General features: G+C 35.2%; 2 protein-coding genes, 2 long non-coding RNA genes and 1 pseudogene across 4 annotated transcripts; 2 read left to right on the forward strand and 3 right to left on the reverse strand.

Moving 5' to 3' along the window:
- Nucleotides 1-6,318: 6,318 nt before the first annotated feature.
- On the forward strand, nt 6,319-7,804 carry LOC106308598 (annotated as a pseudogene).
- Nucleotides 7,805-8,966: 1,162 nt separating this feature from the next.
- LOC106307602 (glycerol-3-phosphate acyltransferase, chloroplastic-like) lies at nt 8,967-11,882 on the forward strand. The gene is made up of 13 exons (XM_013744596.1): nt 8,967-9,346; nt 9,586-9,683; nt 9,764-9,850; nt 9,919-10,016; nt 10,137-10,194; nt 10,299-10,400; nt 10,478-10,539; nt 10,638-10,748; nt 10,824-10,902; nt 10,986-11,105; nt 11,173-11,286; nt 11,371-11,521; nt 11,623-11,882. The coding sequence occupies exons 1-12, from the start codon at nt 9,061-9,063 to the stop codon at nt 11,518-11,520; spliced, it is 1,365 nt and encodes a 454-aa protein (XP_013600050.1). The 5' UTR covers nt 8,967-9,060; the 3' UTR covers nt 11,521; nt 11,623-11,882.
- LOC106307603 lies at nt 11,803-12,217 on the reverse strand. Its single transcript, XR_001263361.1, has 2 exons — nt 12,129-12,217; nt 11,803-12,047 (listed from the first exon to the last, which is right to left on the reverse strand). It is a non-coding gene; the product is annotated as an uncharacterized LOC106307603 (long non-coding RNA).
- Nucleotides 12,218-13,293: 1,076 nt separating this feature from the next.
- LOC106310219 (probable xyloglucan endotransglucosylase/hydrolase protein 30) lies at nt 13,294-15,867 on the reverse strand. Its single transcript, XM_013747451.1, has 4 exons — nt 15,651-15,867; nt 15,467-15,567; nt 14,983-15,191; nt 13,294-14,050 (listed from the first exon to the last, which is right to left on the reverse strand). The coding sequence occupies exons 1-4, from the start codon at nt 15,835-15,837 to the stop codon at nt 13,519-13,521; spliced, it is 1,029 nt and encodes a 342-aa protein (XP_013602905.1). The 5' UTR covers nt 15,838-15,867; the 3' UTR covers nt 13,294-13,518.
- Nucleotides 15,868-19,472: 3,605 nt separating this feature from the next.
- On the reverse strand, nt 19,473-21,074 carry LOC106309988. Its single transcript, XR_001263664.1, has 5 exons — nt 20,887-21,074; nt 20,689-20,812; nt 20,518-20,614; nt 20,019-20,413; nt 19,473-19,802 (listed from the first exon to the last, which is right to left on the reverse strand). It is a non-coding gene; the product is annotated as an uncharacterized LOC106309988 (long non-coding RNA).
- Between the last annotated feature and the right edge of the window lie 5,077 nt (nt 21,075-26,151).

Here is a 26,151-nt window from a genome sequence, read left to right on the forward strand (position 1 = left end):
ATGAAGTATCTGACTTGGTGAGAGGCGCGGTGGGCCCAGAACCACCACTGCCACCATGAGGACAGCCTGCTGGAACTGTCGAGGTCTAGGCAATGACTCGACAGTTCGACGCCTAAAGGAGATAAATTGGAAATATCTCCTGGACATAATATGCATGTCCGAAACAAAGCAGCATGATGATCACATAAGAGATGTTGGAGCTCAGTTAGATTGCTTATCTTATTTTTCAGTACCTCCTATTGGTTTAAGTGGAGGATTAGTTATCTATTGGAAATCGCATGTACAGTTGCAAGTTATGTTTCAGTCTGCTAATTTAATTGATTGTAAAGTTCAAATCAATGGAATCTTTTGTGTATGGTAATCCTAATGCTAGTCTTAGACATCATACATGGGAGAAGCTTGAACGATTAGCTGTCAACAGAAGAAATGAGGGTTGGATGGCTTTAGGAGACTTCAATGAGATATTGGGAAATCATGAGAAGTCGGGTGGGAGGATTCGCTCAGAAGTTTCTTTTACAGAATTTCGTGCAATGATGAGAAATTGTGCATTTACAGACCTCCCTACTGTAGGAAACTGGTTCTCTTGGGCAGGAAAACGAGGTAACGAGGTGGTTCAGTGTTGTCTGGATATGGTTATGGCAAACCCCAGTTGGTGCTCTGAATTTCCAGCTTCAGAAACAGTGTTTTTAGAGTTGGGAGAATCTGACCATCGTCCTTTGGTTACTTATCTTTTGGCTGAGAGAGAAAAACCAAGGAAGCAATTTTGCTATGATAGTAGATGCTTTAAAAAGGATGGTTTTCAAGCTACGGTATATAGAGGATGGAAGGGAGCTGGCCAGTCAAGTTTCATACACCTACCTCTTACACAACGAATCAGTAGATGTCGTCAACATATATCTATTTGGAAGCGTAGTAACAGAACAAATGCGGAGGAAAGAATTCAAATACTGCGTGGAAAGCTGGATATTGTTTTGGTCTCTAATACTATAACGCAGGAGGAAATAAACTATAAAGCATACCTTGAAGAAGAGATCTTTTGGAAACAGAGAAGTCGGGTGATGTGGTTAAGAGTAGGAGACAAGAATACTAAGTATTTTCATAGTGTCTCTAGAGACGAACACGCTGTACTCTCTCAGCCATTCAAGATGATAATGGAGTCATACATCGTGTTCATAAGAATATTGCCATGGTGGCAACAAATTACTTCAACAATTTATATGCTTCTCAAAATACTGTCAGCGACTGTCCCTCAAGTGTTTCAAGATTTTGAAAACAGAGTAAGCAATGTGATGAATGAAGACCTTATCAAAGATATTTCAGAGGAGAAGGTGCGATCAGCTCTCTTTGATATAGGTCCCCACAAAGCTCCTGGGCCAGATGGTTTTTCTGCAATATTTTACCATCAACATTGAGATATGGTGAAGGATGACATTATGAAAGAGATAAGGCAGTTCTTCAATGATGATGGCTTCGAACCTGGATTGAATCATACAAACCTTTGTCTTATTCCCAAGGTGTACCCGCCATCTGGTATGTCTGAATTCAGACCCATTGCTTTATGCAATGTTATTTATAAAATTATATCCAAAATCCTCATCAATCGACTGAAGGAACATCTTAGTGGAATAATTACTGAAAACCAGACAGCATTTATCCCTGGAAGAATGATATCCGATAACATTATAGTCGCACATGAGGTTTTCCATAGTTTAAAAGCTCGGAAACGTCAAGCTACTTCATATATGGCAGTCAAAACCGACATCACAAAGGCTTATGATCGTCTCGAATGGAGTTTCTTGGAGGAAACAATGCGGAGGATGGGTTTTCATACAAGATGGGTTAAATGAATCATGTCTTGTGTGACTTCGGTGAAATTCTCAGTGTTGATAAATGGAACTCCAGAATGACAGATAATACCGCAGAGAGGTTTGAGACAGGGAGACCCGCTATCGTCGTATTTATTTATACTTTGTGCTGAAGTATTATCTCACCTCATGATCAGAGCTATGAATGATCGGTCCCTTCTTGGTGTTAAGATTGCTCTAGGTGCGCCAGCGGTGAACCTGAGTATGTATGAAGCTGTTCGCTGATGATTCCTTATTTTTCTCGCTCGCAAATCCTAAAGCAGGGAGGAAACTAAAACAGATTTTGAGTATGTATGAAGCTGTATCAGGTCAGTCAGTAAATTTGGGAAAATCTTCAATCACCTTTGGCAACAAGGTTTCAGAAGATGTCAAAAGAAGAATGCAGAACTTACTGGGAATTCATAATGAGGGAGGACATGGAAAATATCTAGGCTTGCCAGAGCAGTTCGGACGGAAGAAGAGTGATATGTTTAGATATATTATAGATAAAGTAAAGGCTGCAACCCAAGGTTGGAACAAGAAATTTCGATCGCATGGAGGCAAAGAATTTTACTTAAAGCTGTAGCGTTGGCGATGCCAATTTACTCTATGAATGTCTTTCGGTTACCAAAGAATATTTGTGAGGAGATTAACAGTTTACTAGCTAAATTCTGGTGGAGTTCGGGGGAGAAAAAGGGTATGCATTGGTACAGTTGGGATCGTTTGTGTATACCAAAGAAGGAAGGTGGATTAGGATTTCGAGATCTGGAGAAGTTTAATCAGGCTCTCTTAAGCAAGCAAGTTTGGAGGATTTTACAACAACCAAACAGCCTAGTGGCTCGATTATTAAAAACTAGATACTATCCTGAAGGACATATTCAGTCGGCAGTGGTAAAAATGAAAGCTTCCTATGCCTGGAAATCTCTACTCTTTGGTAGAGACCTTTTGAAGCAAGGAATGCGTTTCATCATTGGAAATGGCTCAACAGTAAATATGTGGTCGGATCCATGGCTACCTACACACCCACCTAGAGCTCCACGGGCAAACAATGGAATGGAGGAGATTGAGAGTGTTGAAAGCTATATTCAAACTGATGGTATGGGTTGGAATATGGATAAGCTTATAGAAATAGTAATTCCAGAAGATATTGAGATAATAATGAAGTTGAAGATTAGCTCTAAGGCCGAATTAGACTTGTTGGGGTGGCATTATACAGATGATGGAATCTACTCGGTCAAATCAGGGTATTGGCTTAATACGCATCTCCCTGATAACAATCCCATTCAACAAACGTGGGGTGATCCACTGCTGAAACAGAAAATATGGAAGTGTAGCTCCCCTCCGAAGATTAAACATTTTTTGTGGAAATCACTATCAAGATCACTGGCAGTGGATAGCAATCTGAGAAGACGACATATAACTACGTATGATCAATGTATGAGATGCTGTTCAGCACCTGAAACAGAGCAACATCTTTTATTTGATTGTCCTTATGCCCAAAAGATATGGCGGGCATCAGGAATTGGACTGTCTATACTCTCGGATCCTAATGCCACTTTGGAGGCAAAATTAGAGGTTCGTATTCAGACTAATATGTACCCATCTTTGGTACATATAAAAGATCTTCCTATTAGTATTTTGTGGAGGATTTGGAAAAGCAGAAATGCGCTAGTCTTTCAACAAAAGGATATCCAATGGTGGATAGTTCTAAAACAAGCCCGATCCGATGCTCACGAATGGTCTAATTACAATCAGACGCAATCAGATTCAAATAACAGCTGGTCTTCGACACTTGGATCTGAGCAAACTGTATGGAGAAAACCAGCTGAAGGATGGTTAAAATGCAATGTTGATGGTTCGTTCGTAAATTCAGGAGTACCGGCACGAGGAGGATGGGTAGTAAGAGATTCAAATGGAATGTTTGTTACTGCAGGTCATGCAGAAGGGATGATAGTTTATTCAGCATTGGAAGCGGAATTTCAAGCTCTACTAATGGCTATACAATTCTGTTGGTGTCAAGGTTATACAAGAGTGATCTTTGAAGGAGATAATAAGAAGATGATAGATATACTCAAGTCAAAAGCTTTGCAGTTTGGTTTATACAACTGGGTACGTGAAATAAGATGGTGGATTAATAAGCTTGGAGAAGTAATTTTGATGTGGACTCGAAGACAAAATAATATGGTGGCTGATGAGCTAGCAAAAGCAAACTTACCGGAAAATGTTTATTTTCAATCTTACCATTATATTCCAAGATTTGTAACACATCACTTACATAAAGACTACGTATCTTCGAATTTGTCTTAATAATAAGATGGAAGTTATAAAAAAAAATAAACAATAAAAAATTACAATAGCATAGTCTCCTAACCACACCAAATTAATAGTTTTTCAATTCTAGGTGCGGTCAAAAGCTAAAATATCTCTAATTGTATATAATTATTTTATATTTAATAATAATTTAAATAAATATTTTTTACTTTATTTATTGTTACAGTTATCTAACCATAGCTTTTATCTTTCTTTTTGTTTTCAACTGCAGTTATGTAGTATTATTGTCCCGCACTCTTTTTTCCTTTCAATTTATATTTATTTTATTTACAGAAATGATAGCAAAAAAACATCTTGAATGTTACCGATGTACGTTTCTTTTCTCCCACTGGTACCATTCATAACTTTTGAATAGCATAAAACTTCAAAAATATTTTGGGAAGGACTTGAATGGTAATTGTCTAAAATTTATTTTTTTTTAACAAAGGGCAATATGACAAGTCCATCTGACCAATAGTTTAACCACATGCAAATTAAATTGGTTGTTTAAATCATATAAAATCCAGTAAAAACGTATACCATACCAAATAAATCAGAAAAATTAACCAACAGTTTGTTCCAAAAAATTAACTCATCAAATAATTGGAGCTAAAATTGGATGTGTGGCAGTTCAGGCCAAAAGTCATTGTTTGATAGCTCAACTTCACAATCGAAATGATTCAGACTATCTCGCTGGTAGAACTGAATCAAACCTAAAGTCATTGTTTGATAGCCCAACTACAATTGCTTCCACACATTCTTGACCATTATTTTCTTCATTTGACTCTGTGTCACTAAGGTTACAACCAGCATTCTCATTGTTTCTGTTTTCACTCTCCTCATCCTAACTGTGAGCATTTTCATGCTTCATATACACTTAAATAAGCATATTCCATGGCGCAGCATTACACATGTTCTGAAATTTTGTGCTTCCATCACATAACACCTTTAGATCACTCATATTTTCGTATGGCTGCTTGTACCAAACTCGTTGTTTGTACATAACCACTATTTCAGCTGGACCAATACCACTAAATAGAGTTTGAGGTGCGGTTTGCAGACAATGAATTTTCCCTCCTACATAGCAAGTTGCTCATTCTTTTTGCTCAAACCTCCCTTCATAGTTTACAGTGAAAGTGGCGTTGTTGTCACCACTACAACATTACAAAACAAAATCAGTTTCAAACAAAAACACAAAAGAAACTCCATTGACACATTTTATCGAACACCTTATGTGCATTATATTTTTCACGACTCATTCCAATTAATATTGATTACTCTTGTTCCCAACACTCTAATAGTATTACTTTAACATTCTTAACATGAATTTTGCCAAGTCATCTACCGTGAACCCTAATTTATATGTTTCATACACATTCCTCTATTGGTGATTTAGAAAGGAGGGATACCTCATATCAGAGATCTCAAATCGATGTTGCTCTTGATGGTTACTCTGATTATGTCTTTTGCTTTCTATTTTCTCTGATTATATCTGCCGATTTGTCAGCAAATTATCTTATGTTCTTGCATGATCTTCATTGCCTCTTTCCAAAGAGAAACAATTTTTTTAAATTATGTTCGATTGGACAGAACAACGTCCTTTCAATTTTTTTTACAACAAAACAGTGTCTGTACATTCAAGGATTTATTTTTTTATTTTTTAATTAAAGCTAATAAAGTGATTATAAAGAAAAACCACATAATCAATTCAAGACGGACATGTCAGCTTTCATCATGTTTGACTAACGGAAATTAGGTTAATGTATAATAAGACTATTGTTTGCGTGTTCATGTATTGAATTTAAATTTTTGATTAGTTGATTTATGTTTTCTCCCATGTAAAGTGTTTATGTACTGATCGGGCCATTGGCCATAGTTGATGTAGAAATTGGTCGATTTCTCCCTTTTTGTGGTCTTGTTAATAACTGTCATTTTTTGGGAGGGGTTTACATCTGTTTTATAAAACAGATAGGCCCAAAAAAGTTTAAAGCAACCCATTTTATAACCTACATCGTATAGAGGAGTTGGGATTTTGGAGAGAATGATAAGTCTTCTAGACTCGTGAAGACGACTGAGGGAGTAAAAGGAAGAAGAAGAAGAAGAAGAAGAAGAAGAAGAAGAAAAAGAGAATTGGGTTTGTTTGTTTGTTTGATCTTTGAGAGCAATGGTGAAATCGACGAGTAAGATATGCTCTGGATCTATTATGTTCTCTTCAGTCCGCTTATTTAGCTACTCCGACTAATCTGAAGATTCGCCATTATTTGATTTTCCTGCGTTCCTTTTGTTTGCAAATCTTCGACGTGTACGTCGTTTTCGCCGTCTCCACTGCTCTGATCCAAGCACTCTAATTGGTTCGCTTCTATATCTGCAATTCTCGCATCTGTTTCTACATCTTATGGATCTATGTAATGTATCATGTTAATTAGATTTTATTTGGAATTGTTTTACCGTAATCTCCAACCTATAACTTCAAAGTGCAACGTAGTTTCATAGTATTTGATGTCCATATGGGCTTGTTCTGTCATGCAGTAGTCTTTCGTTTCAACATTAATGAAATGGTAAAACTTTACGTCTGTTTCTTCCACTCTGATTTGTCTTTGAGAAAATGAAACATCTCATGTTCTTTGTGTCTTGATTTATTTCACCAGCACAAAAGATTAATGGATAAGTGATTTGATTTCTCTGCTGCTCTGTTTTTGTGCAGCTTAAAATCCTTTTTGTTAGCTTACTAATAGGCTGATGGCCAAAAGATCACGCACGTAGCAAGAGGTTGTTAACCTCTAGAGATTTTCTTGAACATGTGTCATATATGGCTTTGGTGGGATCATTTTCGTTTAACTCATTCCTATTTGGAATTCTCTCTTGTATTGGGACGGCTTTTCTTGCTGGTAGGTTTAACGTTTCTTTACAACTTACGGTTACTTGTACCTTAGGAGAATGTATTAAAACTAACAGTCTTCTGTAGGTTCTGCTTATATTTTGCCTCTGGATTCAAGTGAACAAATAAAATAAGGAATTCAAGGTAATTATCTTCTGAACAAATTTAGATGACGGTTTTGTTTCTTTATGATGATCAAACCCCACTGTTTTTTCATCTCCCTCGTTTTCTCCATGTTTAGTTGATTAATTTATATATCCATCCACGTTCAAACATTTTCATTGAAACCTCAGTGACACAGTAGGTGTAATGAGAAGGTGCTCTTGTAATGTCGCTATGTTTCGGAATAAGTCAGTTGTTAGCTATGAGATAAGAGTTTGGAAGGGAGTTAGGTAGATACTGTTTACTTTAAGCATTCTGAATAATTTTGGGTTCAATTGGGTCTGTGGGAGAGTTACATATTCCCGTGAATAATTCATTTGTTATAAAGCTTGTGTACATGGATCACATTGAAGAAACATACACTGTTATTATCGCGTAATTTCTAAACATTGTCTTTGTAATGGATCTCCTTTTTCCACACATCCACAAACACAATCAATATTGTCATTATATCATTATTTGCAATGCATTTTTTGATATCAACCTCTTTCCTTTGAATACTCCACATGATTTGGCACCGGAACGAGCATTTGCAGATTTTGTTCTCAGCAATTTGGTCCTCCACTTGGTGATCATCAACTTCCTTGATAGGTTTCCATCTCCTATCTGAAATGTTGCTTTCATGTCATGCAAAAATGTCGTTTGAGATATTTATATTTCTGTCAAAGAATCAAATCTTTTTTTTTGTCTCTCAATAAAACTATTTTGACAAGTGTCAATATTTACAGTTTTCAAGTTGGTGTGAGTTTAGGAGGTCACTGAACAAACTCACATACGAAGAATCTAATAATCGAAGCTTATTTACTAGTGTATAAACATTAGGAGCCAGCATGAAACAATGTAGATATCATTACGTGTAGACACAAATGTGACTTGTTCAACTAAATGTCATCCCATTTTACAAAAAAGAAAAAAAAAACAAAAACAAAAACAAATATAACTAAGAGAAATAAGATATAACTAATTTAGTTTCCACAACTAATTAATGTACAATGGTCACCCATAGACGCTTTAAATGGTAAAAAAATCCAGATTTTTATTGACATGTGATTAGTCCTTGGGCATGGAAAGCATTTGGGATCACCAAGGTTATCAAAAAAAAATTAGTGCACAATGGATAGGTGATTTTGTTGTTGTGGGCTGTGACATGAATTATATTTAGAAAGTAGATATTGTTGTGTGTGCACACAAATGTGACTTGTGCAAACCAAAAAGGTACAAGTACGGACGCAACTAACAGGGGAAGGTATTTAAGATATGAGGTTTTTAATGTGGTCCTCTTGTCCCACTATATTCATATTTTACGGTTCCTATTTAGAAAAAAACAACGATTTACAAAGTTAATATCATTTAGAGGAAATAAGTTTTAATATAAATATTCTTTTATTTATGCCATATTTATTTCTCTAAGAATATAAACCGTTTTTATCAAACTAAATGTTACCTTTATATTATTAGATAGTGTTAAACTTTTATTTAGTACTATTTATACATTTTAAGTTTATTTATTTATTTCGAAAAATAGTAGTTTTTCAGTGTTCACTCTAAAAACTTTTCAGAAAAGTTATAGTTATATTTCTAATTTTTACATTCATTCCTTTTTATTTATATATATTATATATATATAATATTATTATACGGTCACATGACTTTTTAACAGAGACAATATATGAGTTTTAAATTTGGTGAAAATTTTGATCAAAAAAAAAGAATTGGTGAAAAAAAGATTTGAGTTGAAAATAAAAACGTGGAAAGAAATAAAGAAAGGGGAGTCCTCCTGGGATAAATAAACAAGTGAGGAAGCGATCTCCATCACACACACGCTCGCTCTCTGCTTCCTCCTCCAATCACCAAACACACGCTTTAATGACTCTCGCATTTTCCTCCTCCGCCGCAACCGTTGCCGTTGCTTCTGCAACCGTAACCTCCTCCGCTAGGATTCCGACCCTCCGCGGCTTCGTTTCCTTCAGATTAACCGCCAAGAAGCTTCCTCTCCGTTCGCATGGCGGCGGCGGTGTGAGAGCGATGTCTGAGCTCGTTCAAGATAAGGAATCCGTCGTCGCAGCTAGCACTTCTTTCAGTGATGCTGAAGAGACGACGCCGAGTGAGCTCAACCATTCCCGTACCTTCTTGGATGCGCGAACTGAACAAGGTTACTCTTCTTCTTCTTCTCCGAGGAAATGTAAATTCAATTCTTAGTCTCACTTAGGAGACAGACGGATTCAGAGTATACGAAACCTTATCTTATCGCCGATTACAATACCTTACAGAAGTAATCGTATTCTACTTTATTGAAATGGAGAGCTTCATCGAGTGACCTTGTTTACGTTTCTTGGAGGTGCCTTTATTAAGCTTGTGTTGTTCTCTTCCTTTCTATTTTTTTTTTTACAGATCTTATAGCTGGTATAAGGAAGGAAAAAGAAGCTGGAACGTTGCCTCCCAATGTTGCATCTGGGATGGAAGAGCTATATTGGAACTACAAAAATGCTGTATATCAAAATGCTCTTTTTTCATCACTCCTTAGTTAACAGAAAGGAATTGAACTTTTGCATTTCAATAACTTTGGCAGGTTTTGAGTAGCGGAGCTTCCGCGGCAGATGAGACTGTTATATCAAACATGTCTCTTGCTTTCGATCGCATGCTTCTTGGTGTTGAGGTAGTACTTCTTTTTTCCATTGCAAATACTTTTTCTAATCATCTGAATTTCTGGTGTGGATTTTTCAGCATCCTTATACTTTTAATCCATATCATAAAGCAATCAGAGAACCTTTTGACTACTTCCACTTTGTCCATACTTACATCCGTCCCCTCATTGATTTCAAGTAAGCTGCAATTAGAATTCTTTTTTTTATTTTTTTTTATTTCCAATTTGTTTGATTGGTCTCAGCTTTTATTCTTGCCATCAAGTGTTCATCTACTAACAGCTTCTAGTTTTTATGCAGAAATTCTTACGTTGGAAATGCTTCTATTTTCTCTGAGCTGGAAGACAAGATTCGGCAGGTCCTCTTCCCTCTCTCTTATGCTCGAGTTAACGCATTTTGCTTCTGTCAATAGTTAAATTCTTTTTCATTTGGGAATTTGATTGTTTAACTGGTTGGTTTCAGGGACACAATATCGTGTTAATATCAAATCATCAAAGTGAAGCTGATCCAGCTGTCATTTCACTCTTACTTGAAGCACAATGTCCATACATAGGAGAGAACATTGTAAGCCTTCGAGCCATGTTCTGAGCTTTACGCTTCTGTCTCCATACTTATTCTTTTCTTTTTTCTCTTTGTTGCAGAAATGTGTGGCAGGTGATCGAGTAATTACGGATCCTCTTTGTAAGCCGTTTAGTATGGGAAGGTATCGCAACCTTTCTTTTGACAATGGTATGATACTTGATGGGGTGAAGTGTAATATGAACAACCTTGTATGACTTCTGGGATTTCTCCTGCTTTCAGGAATCTGATATGCGTGTACTCGAAAAATCACATGAACGATGATCCTGAGCTTGTTGATATGAAAAGAAAGGCAAACACACGAAGCTTAAAGGAGATGGCTACACTGCTAAGGTAATTGGAATTATACTGCGGGTCTTTTTATTAGATCCATGTTATTATACTAATGTAGCATGAATCACACTGTAGGTCTGGCTCCCAACTTATATGGATTGCACCAAGCGGTGGAAGGGACCGCCCAAATCCTTCTACAGGGGAATGGTTTCCTGTAAGTTAAACCTAATGGACTGCAGAGATCTTATCTGTTGTCTGGTGGATATCATATAGATACTGATCTAGGAAAATGTGCAGGCACCCTTTGATCCTTCTTCGGTGGACAACATGAGAAGACTGGTTGAACATTCGGGTACTCCTGGACATATCTATCCAATGTCTTTGCTTTGCTATGACATCATGCCCCCTCCACCCAAAGTATTGCTAACTCACTCTATCTCTCTCTGGTTTACTTTCCTATCATCACCTTATACTGCATCTACAGGTTGAGAAAGAAATTGGAGAGAGAAGGTTAGTTGGGTTTCACGGTACGGGACTATCAGTTGCTCCTGAAATCAGCTTCTCAGACGTCACGTCAGACTGCAACAACCCTAACGAGGTCTCCTCGTCTATTACTCAAATCAGTAAACTTTTTGATCTCATCATTCATCATGACTAAACTTTCTTGTTGTTTGTATGGCAGGCAAAAGAAGCATACAGCCAAGCTCTGTACAAGTCGGTGAATGAACAGTACAAGACTCTAAACTTTGCAATCAAGCACAGGAGAGGAATAGAAGCCTCAACTTCAACGGTCTCTTTGTCACAACCCTGGAATGAATCTCTCAGTGTTTAGGGTAAACCTTTCGTCTCAAAAGTTTGTAACTATACATATATATATATATATATATATGTATAAGAAAAAACCCATACCGGATTCTTGTTCATGTATCTGCAGGATTCACAATTATTCGAACAAAAGTACGAAAATATACTCCAAAGCTTCTCCCTGATGAAAGAAAGAAACAGGTACCCTTTGGTTTTTAACGTAGGAAACAAAGGTTGGTTTGTGTACATATGAATAGCAAGCTCTTGCTAGGCTCTTTTTAGATCACATATGCCTTCTTCATATGTAATATTCCTTTTTTTTTTGGGGGCTTCCTACTATATAGAACCGAATGAATCATTCACGATATCAGTTTTATGCGTCTTACTCTACTTCTCGGCTTGCTCATCTTCATACGTCGAGAGACTGCGTCGTGCTTACTATTTGTTACTTGGCAAGTTGAGTGTCTGGTCTGTTTGGATCTGATGTCACAATACTCTCAAGCCTCTGTTTATCCTCTTTCCACTATCCCCTCTCCCTAAATAAACACACTCAAACTAAACAAAAAGCAAAATCAGCGAGGTATTGAATATATTTCTTCTTCTTTCTTACACTGAATTAATTTAAAGATGAGATACCTGTTTGAGATAAAAAGCTACCAAAAACGCAAATGTCCCCTGAATTAATTTAAAGATGAGATACCTGTTTGAATTACAAGAATTCTATGGGACCAACCTTAAACTATAGACGAAAAAGGATCAAAGTAAAACATGATAGAAACCTAGAATCAATTAAAACAAAAGCTCAAGCAAACGGTTCCAACAAAAAAAAAAAAAGAAGAGATACACGCACATCTTCAGGCAAACTTATTTTGTGGAGACTCTGAATCTCTTTATACTGCTCAGGAACACATCCTGAAGAGCCATGGGTAACTACAAAGAATCAAACCCAAGAGGAATAAGATTCATCGATAGCTTACGAACTCCACGTAAAGGGGCAGAAGGACACAAACCCCAAATCCTTGAAGCACGAGTCGGGAATTTCACCAAACGAACCAAAAATCAGCCGTCGCAAACGAGACAATGGCAGGGGATAATCAGACTAGTAAATATTCAAATTTGGATTCATTTCATTCCAGTAATTACGGATACGAATCTACAACACCACTCAAACTCATCATCTGTTTTGGCCAACAATCAACACTATATATTTACTGTTAATGAGTGATACAAAATTAAGTAATATTCCTTGCAAATAAAAAGGTTTTGATTTACAACATCACTATAATCATTTTAAACAAGGTTTTACCACTATCCCCCTCTCAACTTTGTTAATTAGTTATACAGTTCACTTGTTCTTCTTTGTTTTTTTTTTGTTCTTTGGTGTTCATTTGTTTTATTTCACTTATTCTTTGTTATGAGCTCACGGCTCACTTTGACACCCCTGCTCTGAAGTAAGGCCAGTTTGAACTACACGTGAGATGTGAGACTCAAAAGTTGATTTAGTAGTGACTACACAATATTGAAGGTGGCCTATGAACTCGTGGATCTACCACGGCAGTAGGGAATTGAATGATTAGGAGCAGATTTTATGAGAACCTTAATAGCCACTGACACTAATTAATATCATATGGGATGGAAGTGAATTGGCAGAGAGAAATGTACATGTTAAAGTAATCTGCAACCTAAGTATCTAAAGAAGACATCGTCTCCCGCCTGCATAGATTAAAAGAGGTTTGTAAACCATAGTTTCTTGGGTCCAAGACCACTAGCTTTTTCAAAATCCTAAAGAACTTTGACCGCCACAGACGCAGAAAAGTCTATAAGTTTCAACCTCTCTAACTAGAGTTAGAGATGGATTGTCACAAAATGAAAGAGAACAAAGCTTGCTGACGTAACTACGATTTTGTAACTCATAAAATTATGGATCTGAATGACGTATTCCCTATTTCTTTCTCTTTTTCTTCAAATCTTTACTATTATTTATTCTCTCTTTACTCACAAACAAATAAAAAAAATGGTACAAATCTTATTTTAAAAGTCGTCTTCTTTCGTCAGGATCACTTTCGATTTCTGGCCTTTGCTGCCGGTGATTCCTACGTCGTCCACGCGCCTCTGTACCACCAAACTTCAACCTCCCCGTATCCTTAAATCTATCCTTCTCTGCTGGAACAATCACACACTCAGGTGGCGCCTCCGGATACCGAACCGTATCATAACAATAGGAATAATACATGAACCGTTGTCTGAATCTTCTCATGGAGGCGCGTTGACGTGAGTTGATGGAGAAGTAGTCTTGTGATTCGAGGAAGTCCACGGAGTCAGAGCAATCGGTGGGGACTTCTTGGATGGGATCAACGGAGCAGCCGTCAAGGGAGAAGGACTTAAACTCCGCTACGAAAGGGGCATATTTGTAATTAGCTTTGTATTTGCCGCCGGAAGTAGCCCAGTCAGAGGCGTCCCAAATGGTGGCGTAGAGAGACATTGGCTTCGCTGGATAATCTGCTCCCATTGCTTCGCTTCTTATCACTTCTCTTATTGGAACATCGTCTACCCAAAATCTGATCATTTTTTCAATAAGTCTTTGATTAGTTGGCAGCAAAAAATATTCAAAGTATTAAATCTAAAACGCGTGAACTTTTTTTTTACGAAGTCAAACCCAACACTACAATATGTAGCAAAATTAGTCTGAAAATAATGAGATGATAAGATCTTCACTTTCATAATGATTTTTTCTCAACAAGTTTTTGGTTATGATTAAAATGTTGATTTCACTATTTAAAAAAAGAATACAGAAAAAGCTAAAATATACCTATATATAATGTATACTAGTAGATTGGTTACAGTTTCTTATTTCACCCAAATATATATAAAATATTAAAAAGAAAGAGAAAATGAAAATGAGATAGGTTTTTCAGTTGCGGAAATTTTATAATTTTTTGAATATTCTTAACACATGCATTGATATAAATACCTATACTTTTATAATTTAAAATTCAATATATAAACTTAAATATGTTAAAATATTAATAACATACTGATGAAATACTCCATTTGGTATCTCATCACCAATGGTTGCTTTAAATCCTTTAGTTTCAACACAAAAGAAGCCCAATAAAAAGTCATATTTCTGAACAATTACTTCAGCTTTTATTTTACGTGCTACGCGTGATAACTGAGTGCGAGAGTTACGCGTCAAAAAGATACTAAGCTAATGTTTTTACAGTAATGCCGAATTAATTGTTTTCGAAAAGAAATAAAATAAAAAGTAAATCGGAAAATAAGAAAACTATCAATTTTTAGTAGAAAGAGAGAGAATATATTAGTATACGTAGTATGATTCATTAATTATCTTATGAAAGAAAGACACGTTTTCAGAAAGACAACATTCTTTCGTTAAGCTGGTAATCTTTGTGAATTGGGTTTGGTCAACGCTAATGAAGCTAAACGGGGGAAAAAGAAAGAAAGAAATGATCGATAAAAAGAAGCTTACATGATCTTGTGAGGAGTCCAGAGGATGCTGTAACGATGAAACTCTTTAGAAGGATCGAACCATAGACGATATCTTTCTTCACGACCTCTATGTGTACTTCCATTTCCGTACAGGTTTGTCTGAAACCTCCATGGCTTCCCTTTAATGTTCCCTAGAAACTCTATGTCTAGTTCGTCATGTGTTTTCTCGAACACGTCTCCGTTTGATGTCTGCACATAAAATATTAAATTTAGTGTCTTTAACACAAAACAAAACAAAACAAAACAAAACAAAACAAAGATTTATTATTAGATCAAATGTGTTAAATTCATGATCAACCACAATAATAATAAAACATTCCGGTCAAAAAGTAAAAAAAAATAACAATCATGAAGAACAACAATAAAAGACACAAATTCTCAAAAAAAAAAAAGAGAAAATTATTTTTATATAAAAATCATTTTATGGTAATCAAACAGATAAAAATAAATGGCCGGCGACTTACGTAAAAGGCGACGACGACGCCGGCAGTATAATCGGCTGGAAGCTTGATCATAGAGCTGTAAAATCCATGTTGATACATATTCGATGATATGAAACCAGAACCTATACATAATCATCATCATCATCAATTTTTCATCATAAAAAATAAAGAACCCATGTGAATATATAGCTATATATGTATATACCGGTGTATTTATCGAGGAGGAGGCGAACGGAGAGATCATCAGGTGAACGGACGAGATTGCCATCGCCAAAGAGAGGAGAAAGCGATTCTTCGAAACTTAAGGTGTTGAGATTCGTAATCGCTGATGATCTCAACCCCAAACACAAGAAAACTATGAAGAAGATGAGATTATACGATAATTTAGACATTGTTGTTCTTTCTGAGATGAGGTTTAACGTTTTGGTCAGAGAAAACTGCTCTTTCCCTTCCAAGCTCGTGGTCTTTATATATGATTCACAATAGTCTTTTTGATTTTTCTTCTTCTCTATTTTCCGAATTTACCCTTCTTTTTGGTATGCCACTGGTATTTAAAATTAAAAGTACATTGAGAAATATTTTTCTAGTCCCGATCACCGGAGAATTAACATTTCGGCATCACCAGGGATAGATGACCGATACGTGGTAACACTTGACTAATCTGGACCATTTCTGTGGAGCCAGGATACACCTGTATAATTCAAAAAAAGAAATATTTTTAAGATGAATAATTACAGAATGGCAACGCCAAATCTAATTTGAACCAAACTGAAAGAAAAATTAATCCGAGAAAATGATTATAAAAAGATTTAAAATACTTATTATTAGAATAGTTAGATTATTTTTTATCTCTGAAATCAAAATCCAATCCAAATTAAACTAAAAAGATTATTCTTTTCCAAAATAATGAACAATTTTTTTTTCCAAAAATTAACAGAAATAATATACCACTGAATTTATTTTGGTTGTTAACTTTCTATAACCTATAAAAATTTGATATAAGAAATGAATGTCATAGCCTAAAAATATACGTGAAAATAACCTAGAAAATATTTTTAGTAATATTTAAAACAACATAATAAAATAAGTACTCCTTTCGTTATATTTTAATTGTCATTTTAGACTTTGGTACGCATGTTAAGAAAATATTTAATTATACAATTTTACTAAATAAAAACATCATTGCCAACACACCTAACCACATTTCAACCAACATAAAAATAGATAGAAATATAAAATCAATAAATTTTGCATTAGAATCATAAAAAAACACTTATTTTGAAACAAAAATTCTACACTACAACCGACAACCAAAAAGTAAAATCTTTTATTTCTTCTAACTCTCACTAAGTAATAAAATCCGTCGTTGTTATGAATATTTTCTCTATTTTGAAATAATGCATGTTTTAAAAAATTTATACATACTGATAAAACATATTAAATTTTAGTTTTAAATGCATGGTTATTTGTGATTATCTATTTCATATAAATATAATCCATTCAAAAATTCAATCAATGTTTTTAAATGTACAATTAATCATTAATATCTTTTGACCAGTTTTTTTTTCTAAAGCATACATATTTACGAAACGGAGGGTGTACGGAACTATATTAGTAGAAAAACCATAATATCGATTTCAGTCTCCTAATATCCGAGGGAAAATCTCCAGATTTGCATATTTTACGAAACGGAAGGTGTTATTGGTTTATATATTTTGATTGATTTAGAAATTCATATAGTATTTATAAATCCAAGTAAAATATGCAAATCCGGAGGTTTTCTCTCGGATTTGAGTCTTTGTATTTTTAACTAAAAAATTCAAACAAATCCATTCAAATCCATTATAAAATCAAATATATTAGTAAATCCGTACGATTGAATAACACTTGATTTGATACAAAATTTATAAATCATTAAACCAATAAAACATGATTTTAATACAGATTTGAAAATCATAGAACCAATAACACTACATTTAGTTCGAATTTTCAAATCAATTAAAATAAAACAACCAATAACCCCTTAAAAGTTAAATTTTCTTTTTAATTGGGTTACCAGCATAAAATCTCTAGTGTGATATACATGTGTAGTTGTTTATAGGCAAGTTTACGATAATTTTAGTGACTGACTACATTTTCCAAATTAAACTCATTCGAAGATTTCTGTGTCATTCTCTGAGATCATCTAAGATAAGATGCCAATTAAAAGTGACAGAATATATGGAAAGCGCGAGGATCAACAATGAATCACAATGATCAACTGATACGAATGGGTATGACAAGATTCTAAACTAATTACTAACTTCCATAAAGAGATAGAGCTATGTGTTGGGTTTTAATGAGCCTATGTACAACATTTTAATGTTCGATTAGTACGATTATGTACGTAATGATGATTGAATTAATTGATCAGGTATTAATGTTTTTAGCTGTTCATGGCCAATTAGAGTACATTTAGCATGTGACATAAAATAAATAAAGAATATTATTAGCATATATAAACATATAGTTGGTATCCTCTCTGTATGATTAGATATAAAGGGTAGATTCGTCATTTATGATGAAGGATACCAAAATAAAGAAAAATGACGACTAAGCATGAAATGGAGACCAAATGGTCTTTATCTGTAGACCCATGCAGATTGTATATAGTAGCAAGTCATCTTCACCACCAAATATAATTATACATAAATACATATTTTACGTGTATGTCTTCATATTAGGTGGCTACACTAATCAACTTTAAACTAATGAAATGTAAAAATTAATAAAAAGATTGATTCCAAAACTATGGACAGACAAACGTAAACATTTCCACAGACTTTTGCTCTTAAGTTATTTATGTTTCCTCTTTTTCTATATATCTTTTGTTCACTTCCTCTATGTATTTGTAATCACAATATTTCGATGATATTCTTCAGAAGATGAAGAGCAGACAACATAATGTAGGCTAGACAATGATTAGCAAAATATTAGTTATGTAGTTAACTAATAGCATTATATACTAATATGTAATGAATAAGCATATTTCAAATTTCATTAGCTTCATATATGAACTTGAGACTAGTCCATTTTGTTAGTTAGCCAAACCAGATACCCAACCACTTTCTCCAATAAATTAAAGTATGAGTAACTCTTTTTATATTCTTATACTAGGGTCGGCCCGGAATATGCCCGGGATTTTTCTATTATATTTACTTTTAATTCTATCATTTTATTTTATTTCAATAAAATTTTACTTTTTATTTTATTAATTTTTGGTCTAGCAAATTTGAAATTTTTACTACTCAAAATTTGTTATTTTATTATTGTAAATTATATATCACATGATGTATAAACATATTATAATGATTTAAGCTTAGTTTTATCTGAATATATTTATTACCGCACTTATTTAAGTTTAGGTAAAATAAATTTAAAATTAAAAGTCGTTTTAAATTTTATTTTTTGTTAATTTTTTTGGCTTGAGACCCGTTAAATTTGTAACTTTTAAGGGTATTAGGACATTTATCTTTTGATTTCTTTCGTTCCTCTCCATCTAAGTTGATGTATTTGCAATATATATATAATTAGTTTGGATAATGTCAGAATTGTATTTGTATAATAATGCTATTTCCTCAAAATGGGTTGGTGATCAACATAATTATTAACAAAGTATAAAATTTTGCATTGTGTTTAAAAATTTATAGTATAGTTGTCTTTGGATGTCACATTACATCTATATACGAAATAGGCCTGCATGATCATTATATCATCCATCTATTACAAATGCTTCTTGTTTTTATGTTTATAGGCCTGCAAAGCATTAACATACAATTTATTTTTATGCTTACTCAAGTGTTCTTAAGTATGTTAATTAAGTACTTCCTAATAGCTTAGTCACCCTTGTGTCTTTTGTTTTTTCATAAACCCTCTGCTCACATCTCGGTCATCCAACCTCCAACTTTACATGAAATATGTATATAACATTAAATATTTACTATAGCGGGCCTTCATTCATGCTAAAATGAGGAAGGTGACTTAATTCGTCTTGTTTAAATAAAATTGTTCTTCCTTCCTTTCTTCTACCACAGTTTAAACCATGTAAGAGACGAAGTTATAATGATTATATAACAACCAGAATCTAATAAGCCATGTATCAAACTAAAATCAGAAGAAAAATAATAATATAACTTCTAATACCATACTAAAAATTTGATTATCATCTTTCTACCTTATTTTCAAAAGAATATAAAAGCTATCTTCACTCATGGAGTTCATGTTTATGTGCTTCAAGGGATTGAAGGATGGCTAGGAGAGCAAGTAGAAAGAGGAAGTGATGCTCCTGTAGATACCCTTGAAAAGTCAAAATCAGTACCTAAGATTAAACGTTTGCAAGAAATTAATAAGGTGTATGAATAATAAGACCTTGTGGTCCATGAACTCTTTAAACAATTGAACAATAGTTTTGCAGGAATAGTTTATGGAAATACAATGCATCAGAGGTCCATGGATTTGCATAATGGTCTACTTCAGCAAGCCCTTAAAACCATCTAAGAAGCTTTAACAGAAATCAACTCGGAAAGGAACTTACTGGTTTACATTGTCAGAGCACTTCTGATAGTGCCGATAGCAGTAATCTACTTCTAGACAACAGGCTCAATCTCCCTTCTCATCCCTCTTGTATCCTCACCTCGCCACAAACCACCCCGTGAACACGACACCACAACAATTTCCGCCACCGCATCCGTTGTTGTCTTTCTTAACTTGCGTCCCATCTTGATCTCTGCTGTGATGGCTATTATCCAACTAAATTTGAAAATCATGTTCACATCACACTTCTCTAAGCATTTTCGATTCAAAGCTTCTTTTCATCAAAGTAAGAGTTTTTGTGGTGTATTTGAGAGCTTCTCTAATGGCATTGTTTTCATAATGAATCCTATAATTCTCTTCCTTGAGTGCACAATTATCAGCTCTCTTGAGTTGTGCCTGCAAGAAGAAACGATGGACAAGCAAAACTAAGGACTTCTCTTTATTTTATTTTTTTGGAGAAGAGACAAAGTGGGGAAGAGAGAAAGTAAAAAGTTGAAAACCTTCGTCTGTGTTCTTCGGTTCTGAAACCAATTCTTGATCTGTCTTGGAGCTGAACCCAATTATATGCTAAGTTGCTCATTTGGATGTTGACACGCTCTGTAAACAAAACCATAAGAGAACAGAAAGAAAGAGATGGAGAAAACAACTGAGTAGAGAAGAAGAGAGAATACGATTCAAGCCATTGGATGTGGTTGTGGAAACGCTTCTTCTTCATTCTCTTCTTGTCCAAGATTGGTGAGCTTAACTCCCCTGAGCTCACCTCTTCTTCGCATATAGACCTTCCAAAAGCTAGAACTGTTTATAACAACGTCAATTAGTAACAGATATAGGAGATACGAAGAAAAGATGAGTAAGGAGAGGGATCTCACATATATTTATACCAAAACCACACCGACTCCCAGATCCAAACAAAGTTTTGAAGACACATCGTGGAGGTGTGAATCAATGGAATTAAACACAAAGCCATTAATCAAACCGTTTCAGGTCGTGAGAAGAACCGCAAAAGTCACAGCCTGGCCATCGCACGTAGAAGAAGACGAACTTCGTTTCTTCACTGCAGCTAGGGTTAGGGACGGACTCCTTCTCATTGGGCCGGAAAACTTATCAAGTCTTAAACCCATTTCCACGACAAACCATCTAAGCCCATCCATTACGCGTAGATTAAATGTAACGCAAAACTTTAGTTACATGGACACGTGCCACCGTCTCCTTTTTCGAATTTCTTAGGTGGCGGATGACGTGGAGGGCCTAGGAGCAAGAGAAACCCTCTTTTATATAAATAGATAGATAGATAGATTTACAAGCTCACTTTCTAATAATTCACAAAGCAGTAAATGAACTTCAGAGTCTATTTTATCAAAAAAAAAAAACTTCAGAGTCTAGACAAAATCAATTAATCGTTTATAAAATTTATGAGTCTGTTGTTGTGATGTGAATTTCGACACAGAAATTTAAGTTTAGTAAAATGTAACAAAGATTAAAAACAAAGTAAAAAGATTGTTATCAGAGTGAACCAAACTTTAATTTATATCCTACTAAATTTGATGTTGATTCAGAATGGACTGAAATTTATTCCAAAATTACTTAAACACTTTATTCAATTAGATCGACCAAAATAAATATTATAAAATATTAAATAAAGTGAAGTAAAAAAAAAGGTTAAACGAAATTTAAATTATAAAAAAATATTCCCAATTTAATTTCTTTCTAGTTTTATATTTATTTTCATTGTCTAAATTCCTAAAAATCTATAATTGTTTTTTCTATTATAAAAACTATTCCTTACATTTCACAAATAATGACTTTTTTTTTACATAAAAAATATTATTTTAAAATTTCAATGCAATTTATACTTACGTTGAACCTAATATTAATTACAAACTATATTATCTTTTAAATTATGTTATATCTTAAATAATATTAGTTAAATATATGTAATTAATAAAAACATAAGTGTATTTCAACTATTTTTTAATTGGCAAAAATAATAAATTGGGATTTGTTTTGTGAAAGGGAAGAAGTATAATGTTAATATTAATAATCATTTGTTTCTGGATTCTTCTGCGATGTTATGATTTGCTATCTTCTTCTTCTTTTTTTTTTAACTTAAAATTTTATTAAATTTTTGATAATGAAACATATAGTAAATTACAAAAGCTGGTAGAAAATGATAATAGTTCCGGAAGCAATATCCCAAAAGAGGGAGACAATAACAATGAAATAGGATAATACAAGAAATAAGCGTTAAGAGTCACAAGTACTAAAGCTGGAGCTGATGGACTGACCATAACTCACAGATACTCCTAAGAAACATGAGAACGAAGATAACCAAAGAACCAATGACTTAGGCAAACTCAACCCTAGAGAGTACACCACCAAGCCAAAACAGGCGCATCATCGGTACAAGAATGTGCAAGGATAAACTTACATCAAGACCAGAGACTGAGACTGTTGCAAACCGGAGCCGAGGCAGAACCAAGTCAAGACCAAAAACCTAGGCTCAAGGACACACAAACTTGAAACGCTAAAGCGAAAAACACCGGCGAAGATTTACATGTCTTACACGCGGACACTCGTTAGGCATAATAGCTATTTGCAGAGCTAAAACTGGTCACCTCCTCGCAAGAGAAAGCCTGCAAATCAAACCCACTGCTTCGTCTCGAAACGCTCGCCCAATCAATGGTGGATAAAGGAGAGGTCTAGTAGATACTTCCACAGCAAGTACACCCCACACCGACGAATCCAAAAAGCTAGGCAAAACAAAATTGACCATAACTGCAAGCAACCGAAGATAACATAAGCACCACAACCCAAATCTAAATCAGCCCTCGACTTGACAACAAAGACGATTCTATAGATCCTAATCGTCGAAACCGGTGAAAGATATAAACCAACGAGAAGAAGACCCTCACCCAAAACCACCATAAACCATACAAAACCTAGATTAAATTAAAGAGAAAAAAAGATCCTCCCTCATGTAGCGACGGTGAGAAGCACCGTCAACCACAGAGGGAGATCGGCGACTATGAAGTTTCCTTTTTCTTTTCTCTCTCGGCGGTTTGACCTGATTTGCTATTGATACACTAAATTTTTTTTTTCTACGGAAAGATAACAATGTAGATGTAGTATTTGAGATTCAATTCCAGAGGACCAATTTACACTTTATCCTAATGGTTCAATATCAATCTAAAACAATGAATGGTTTTAAGATTGCGAAGCGTAGAAAGCAAGTAACAAGTTGGTTTGGATCAGATTATAAAAGAGCTAGGTTCAAGGTGATTCATTGGGATACTTAAGATCATGAGCCATACAACTATTCAAGAAGATAATACAAGCCAATCTAGAACTTGAACAACAAGATTAGATAAACCCACCGTCGTGGTGTCTACCAATTTATCAAGATATCCTAATGCCTAAACTGTCGTTTGGATTAGAGAATGATGACAAGCATTAAGCTCAAATTCAATTGGTTCACGATTCGCTTTAACATCAGTTTTCGTTGGCTAAGAACAAATCGCCTATCTATGCTTTTTTCTAGCAACCTAAAACACTTTTGATGATGAGATTAAACCTGTGATCAGATGCAAAATGGCCAGTTTAACACAAGCAGTAAGTATAACAATAGATAGAGATATCAAAGAATAGCAATCCTATTTGTGTCTAGCTCATTGATCATTGATCCCTAACACCCTAAACCTAACAAGATGACTACTCAGCTATGACACAAGAAAACACAAGCATCAATTCTGAATAATACATCATCCAATTCAATAGAATAAAAATAGGGTTCAAAAGTTTCTTCTCTTAATCGAGGAAGATCGCCTTCTCCCTTTACAAGAGTACAAGTTTTATCTCTCAAAAATCTCTCTCCAAAGTAACGTAGTCTGTAAAGAATAATAAGAAAAAATATATCTGCAGGTATATGGCGGCCTGGGAAGAAAAAGAGGAAACCCTAGGTAAAATCCCAAAATATTTAGAAGTTTCCTTAAAAATCTATGCCGCTGGAACATGCACCCGGGTGCTCCACTCGATCGGGAACAGCCATCAGACTGTTCTGCGTGAAAATTTCCAAATTGCATTCTTTTCTGCCTCTTTTGCTCTAGGTGATCCATCTCTCATCCAATGCAACTCCAGATCTGTGATGACTCGAAAAGGACTAGGAAAACTCAATAAAGACTTGAAAACCAATTGAAAAACATATATACAATCTGTCAAAAACACCATATATCAATTCCCCCAGACTTAGATCCTTGTTTGTCCTCAAACAGTGTCAAGTATCAAGAACATGGAGAAAGGTTTGAAAGTGTGGGAACTCTCCTATTCTCAGAAACCATACTTTAACCACAAATATTTGAACCATACAAGCAGTAAAACTAGGACAACACACCCTTACCAAAACCCCATTGACTGCTGTTCAAGATCGGCTCCATACTCTATATCTCGAACCTGCAAAAGCCACACTTTCAAGACAAAGCTCTTTACATTCAATTAAGAGTAACATGAGCTTCTCATCACATGCATTATTCATGGTAGACGGTCTAAGTATTAACTGGCTATTTTATGGTGGAGTTAAGAGTGTTTAGGGGCTACCATTTTTTGTAGAGGATGCAGGATATCGCGCAAAACTGCATAAGAGGACGGATCTATTGATGTCCAAAGCCTCTACTCGTTTTTACTTTTTCTGGAACGACTGCTCTGCTTTGGATCAGCCATCTGGCTGCTCAGATCATCTGCCTGCTCTTCGATCTTTCAGTTTGGTACCCACTCTTTCGCTCGACCTTCCTAGTGGCTCATGTTTCTTTGAATTCTTCCCCTTCTCTATCACCTTATTCTCGTTTTTTTTAAATCTGATGTGGTGATGTGATGAAGAAGGAGGTATTACATGATGGTTTTGATGTGCCATTGGTGGTTCTGATTACGCAACCATTCTGGTTCTCCACCCCTGCTCTTGCGCAGTTCATTGGTTATGGAGCAGTTGCTCCCTTAGTCTGCTTGTTCTCCTTTCTGACTGCGTCGATATTTTTCTCTCTGACTTTTTGCACATATCTGCATATATGACACTGAAAAACAAATGCATGAAGGTGAAATAAAAGCTAAGGTGCAGTGTGGAGATTTGCTAAAAATGAGCTAGCCACTCAGGATCAACAAGATGGATATAAAGGGATAAGAAGTCATGAGTGTATTCTCGTTTCCCTGATCTAATGCCCATTACAAGAAGAATTGCATTCAAGATTAGGTTCAAGTTAAATGGAGCTAAGTCTTTCCATCGTAACTTCGACAACCCGAAAGCTTCTGAAGAACCAAATGAGATAATGTCAGGGTGTTCCAGGTCCACATGTGTGTCTTTCGTCCCTGCTAAAATCACTGAATAAGATAACTAAAGCATGAGGTGGTTAATGATCAACACAAAATAAGGTTCTAAATCCCACAAGTTTTGACGGACTCATCCTAAAAATTGACTCAAACCGACTCAAAAGAAAAAACAAAAGAAAGAAACATGTTAGTAAACTATGAAAACCCTCCCCCAGACTTAATTCACACCGTCCCTGGTGTGAAATAAATCAGAGAGAAGCTGAAAACAAGAATAACAAATACTATTACTTTTTTTCCGAAATACTTACCTGCATGGAGCAGCTGCTCTGTGATGAGAGAAGCCACTTGATTGCTCCCCTAAAGGATCTCATGTTTTTTTTCTTTTTGACCTGCAACTAAAAGTTAAATGAAACAAGAAAATATATATACACTTACCAGTGGGTTGTCTCCCACCAAGCGCTTGGTTAAAGTCACTAGCTTGACTTGGTGATAGGGATCAATCGGGTTGAGCATGAGGGCTTGTTCCAAAACAAGCTCCACAATCAGACCTGTTCAGCTTCAAAACTTTGCTCAACAACCCTTTCACAGCAGCTTCTTCTTTCTCTTTCAGCTCACGTGTGAGAATAACTTTAAATTGAGAGAAATGTTTAGATGTACCTTTGCACTTCACCTCATACTCAATGAATTTCTCATAACACAAGCGAGGTATCAAAGTCATCGTAGGGACAACCTTGACCCTTTTCTTCTGGACTTTTTCTTTCACCTTTGCATTCCCATTGAGTTCCTTAGTATCAGTGCGAGGATCTCCATCCAGAAATTCT

The sequence above is a fragment of the Brassica oleracea genome, chromosome C8 (assembly GCF_000695525.1).
Source record: "Brassica oleracea var. oleracea cultivar TO1000 chromosome C8, BOL, whole genome shotgun sequence".
In the NCBI taxonomy this organism is placed as follows: Eukaryota; Viridiplantae; Streptophyta; class Magnoliopsida; order Brassicales; family Brassicaceae; genus Brassica; species Brassica oleracea.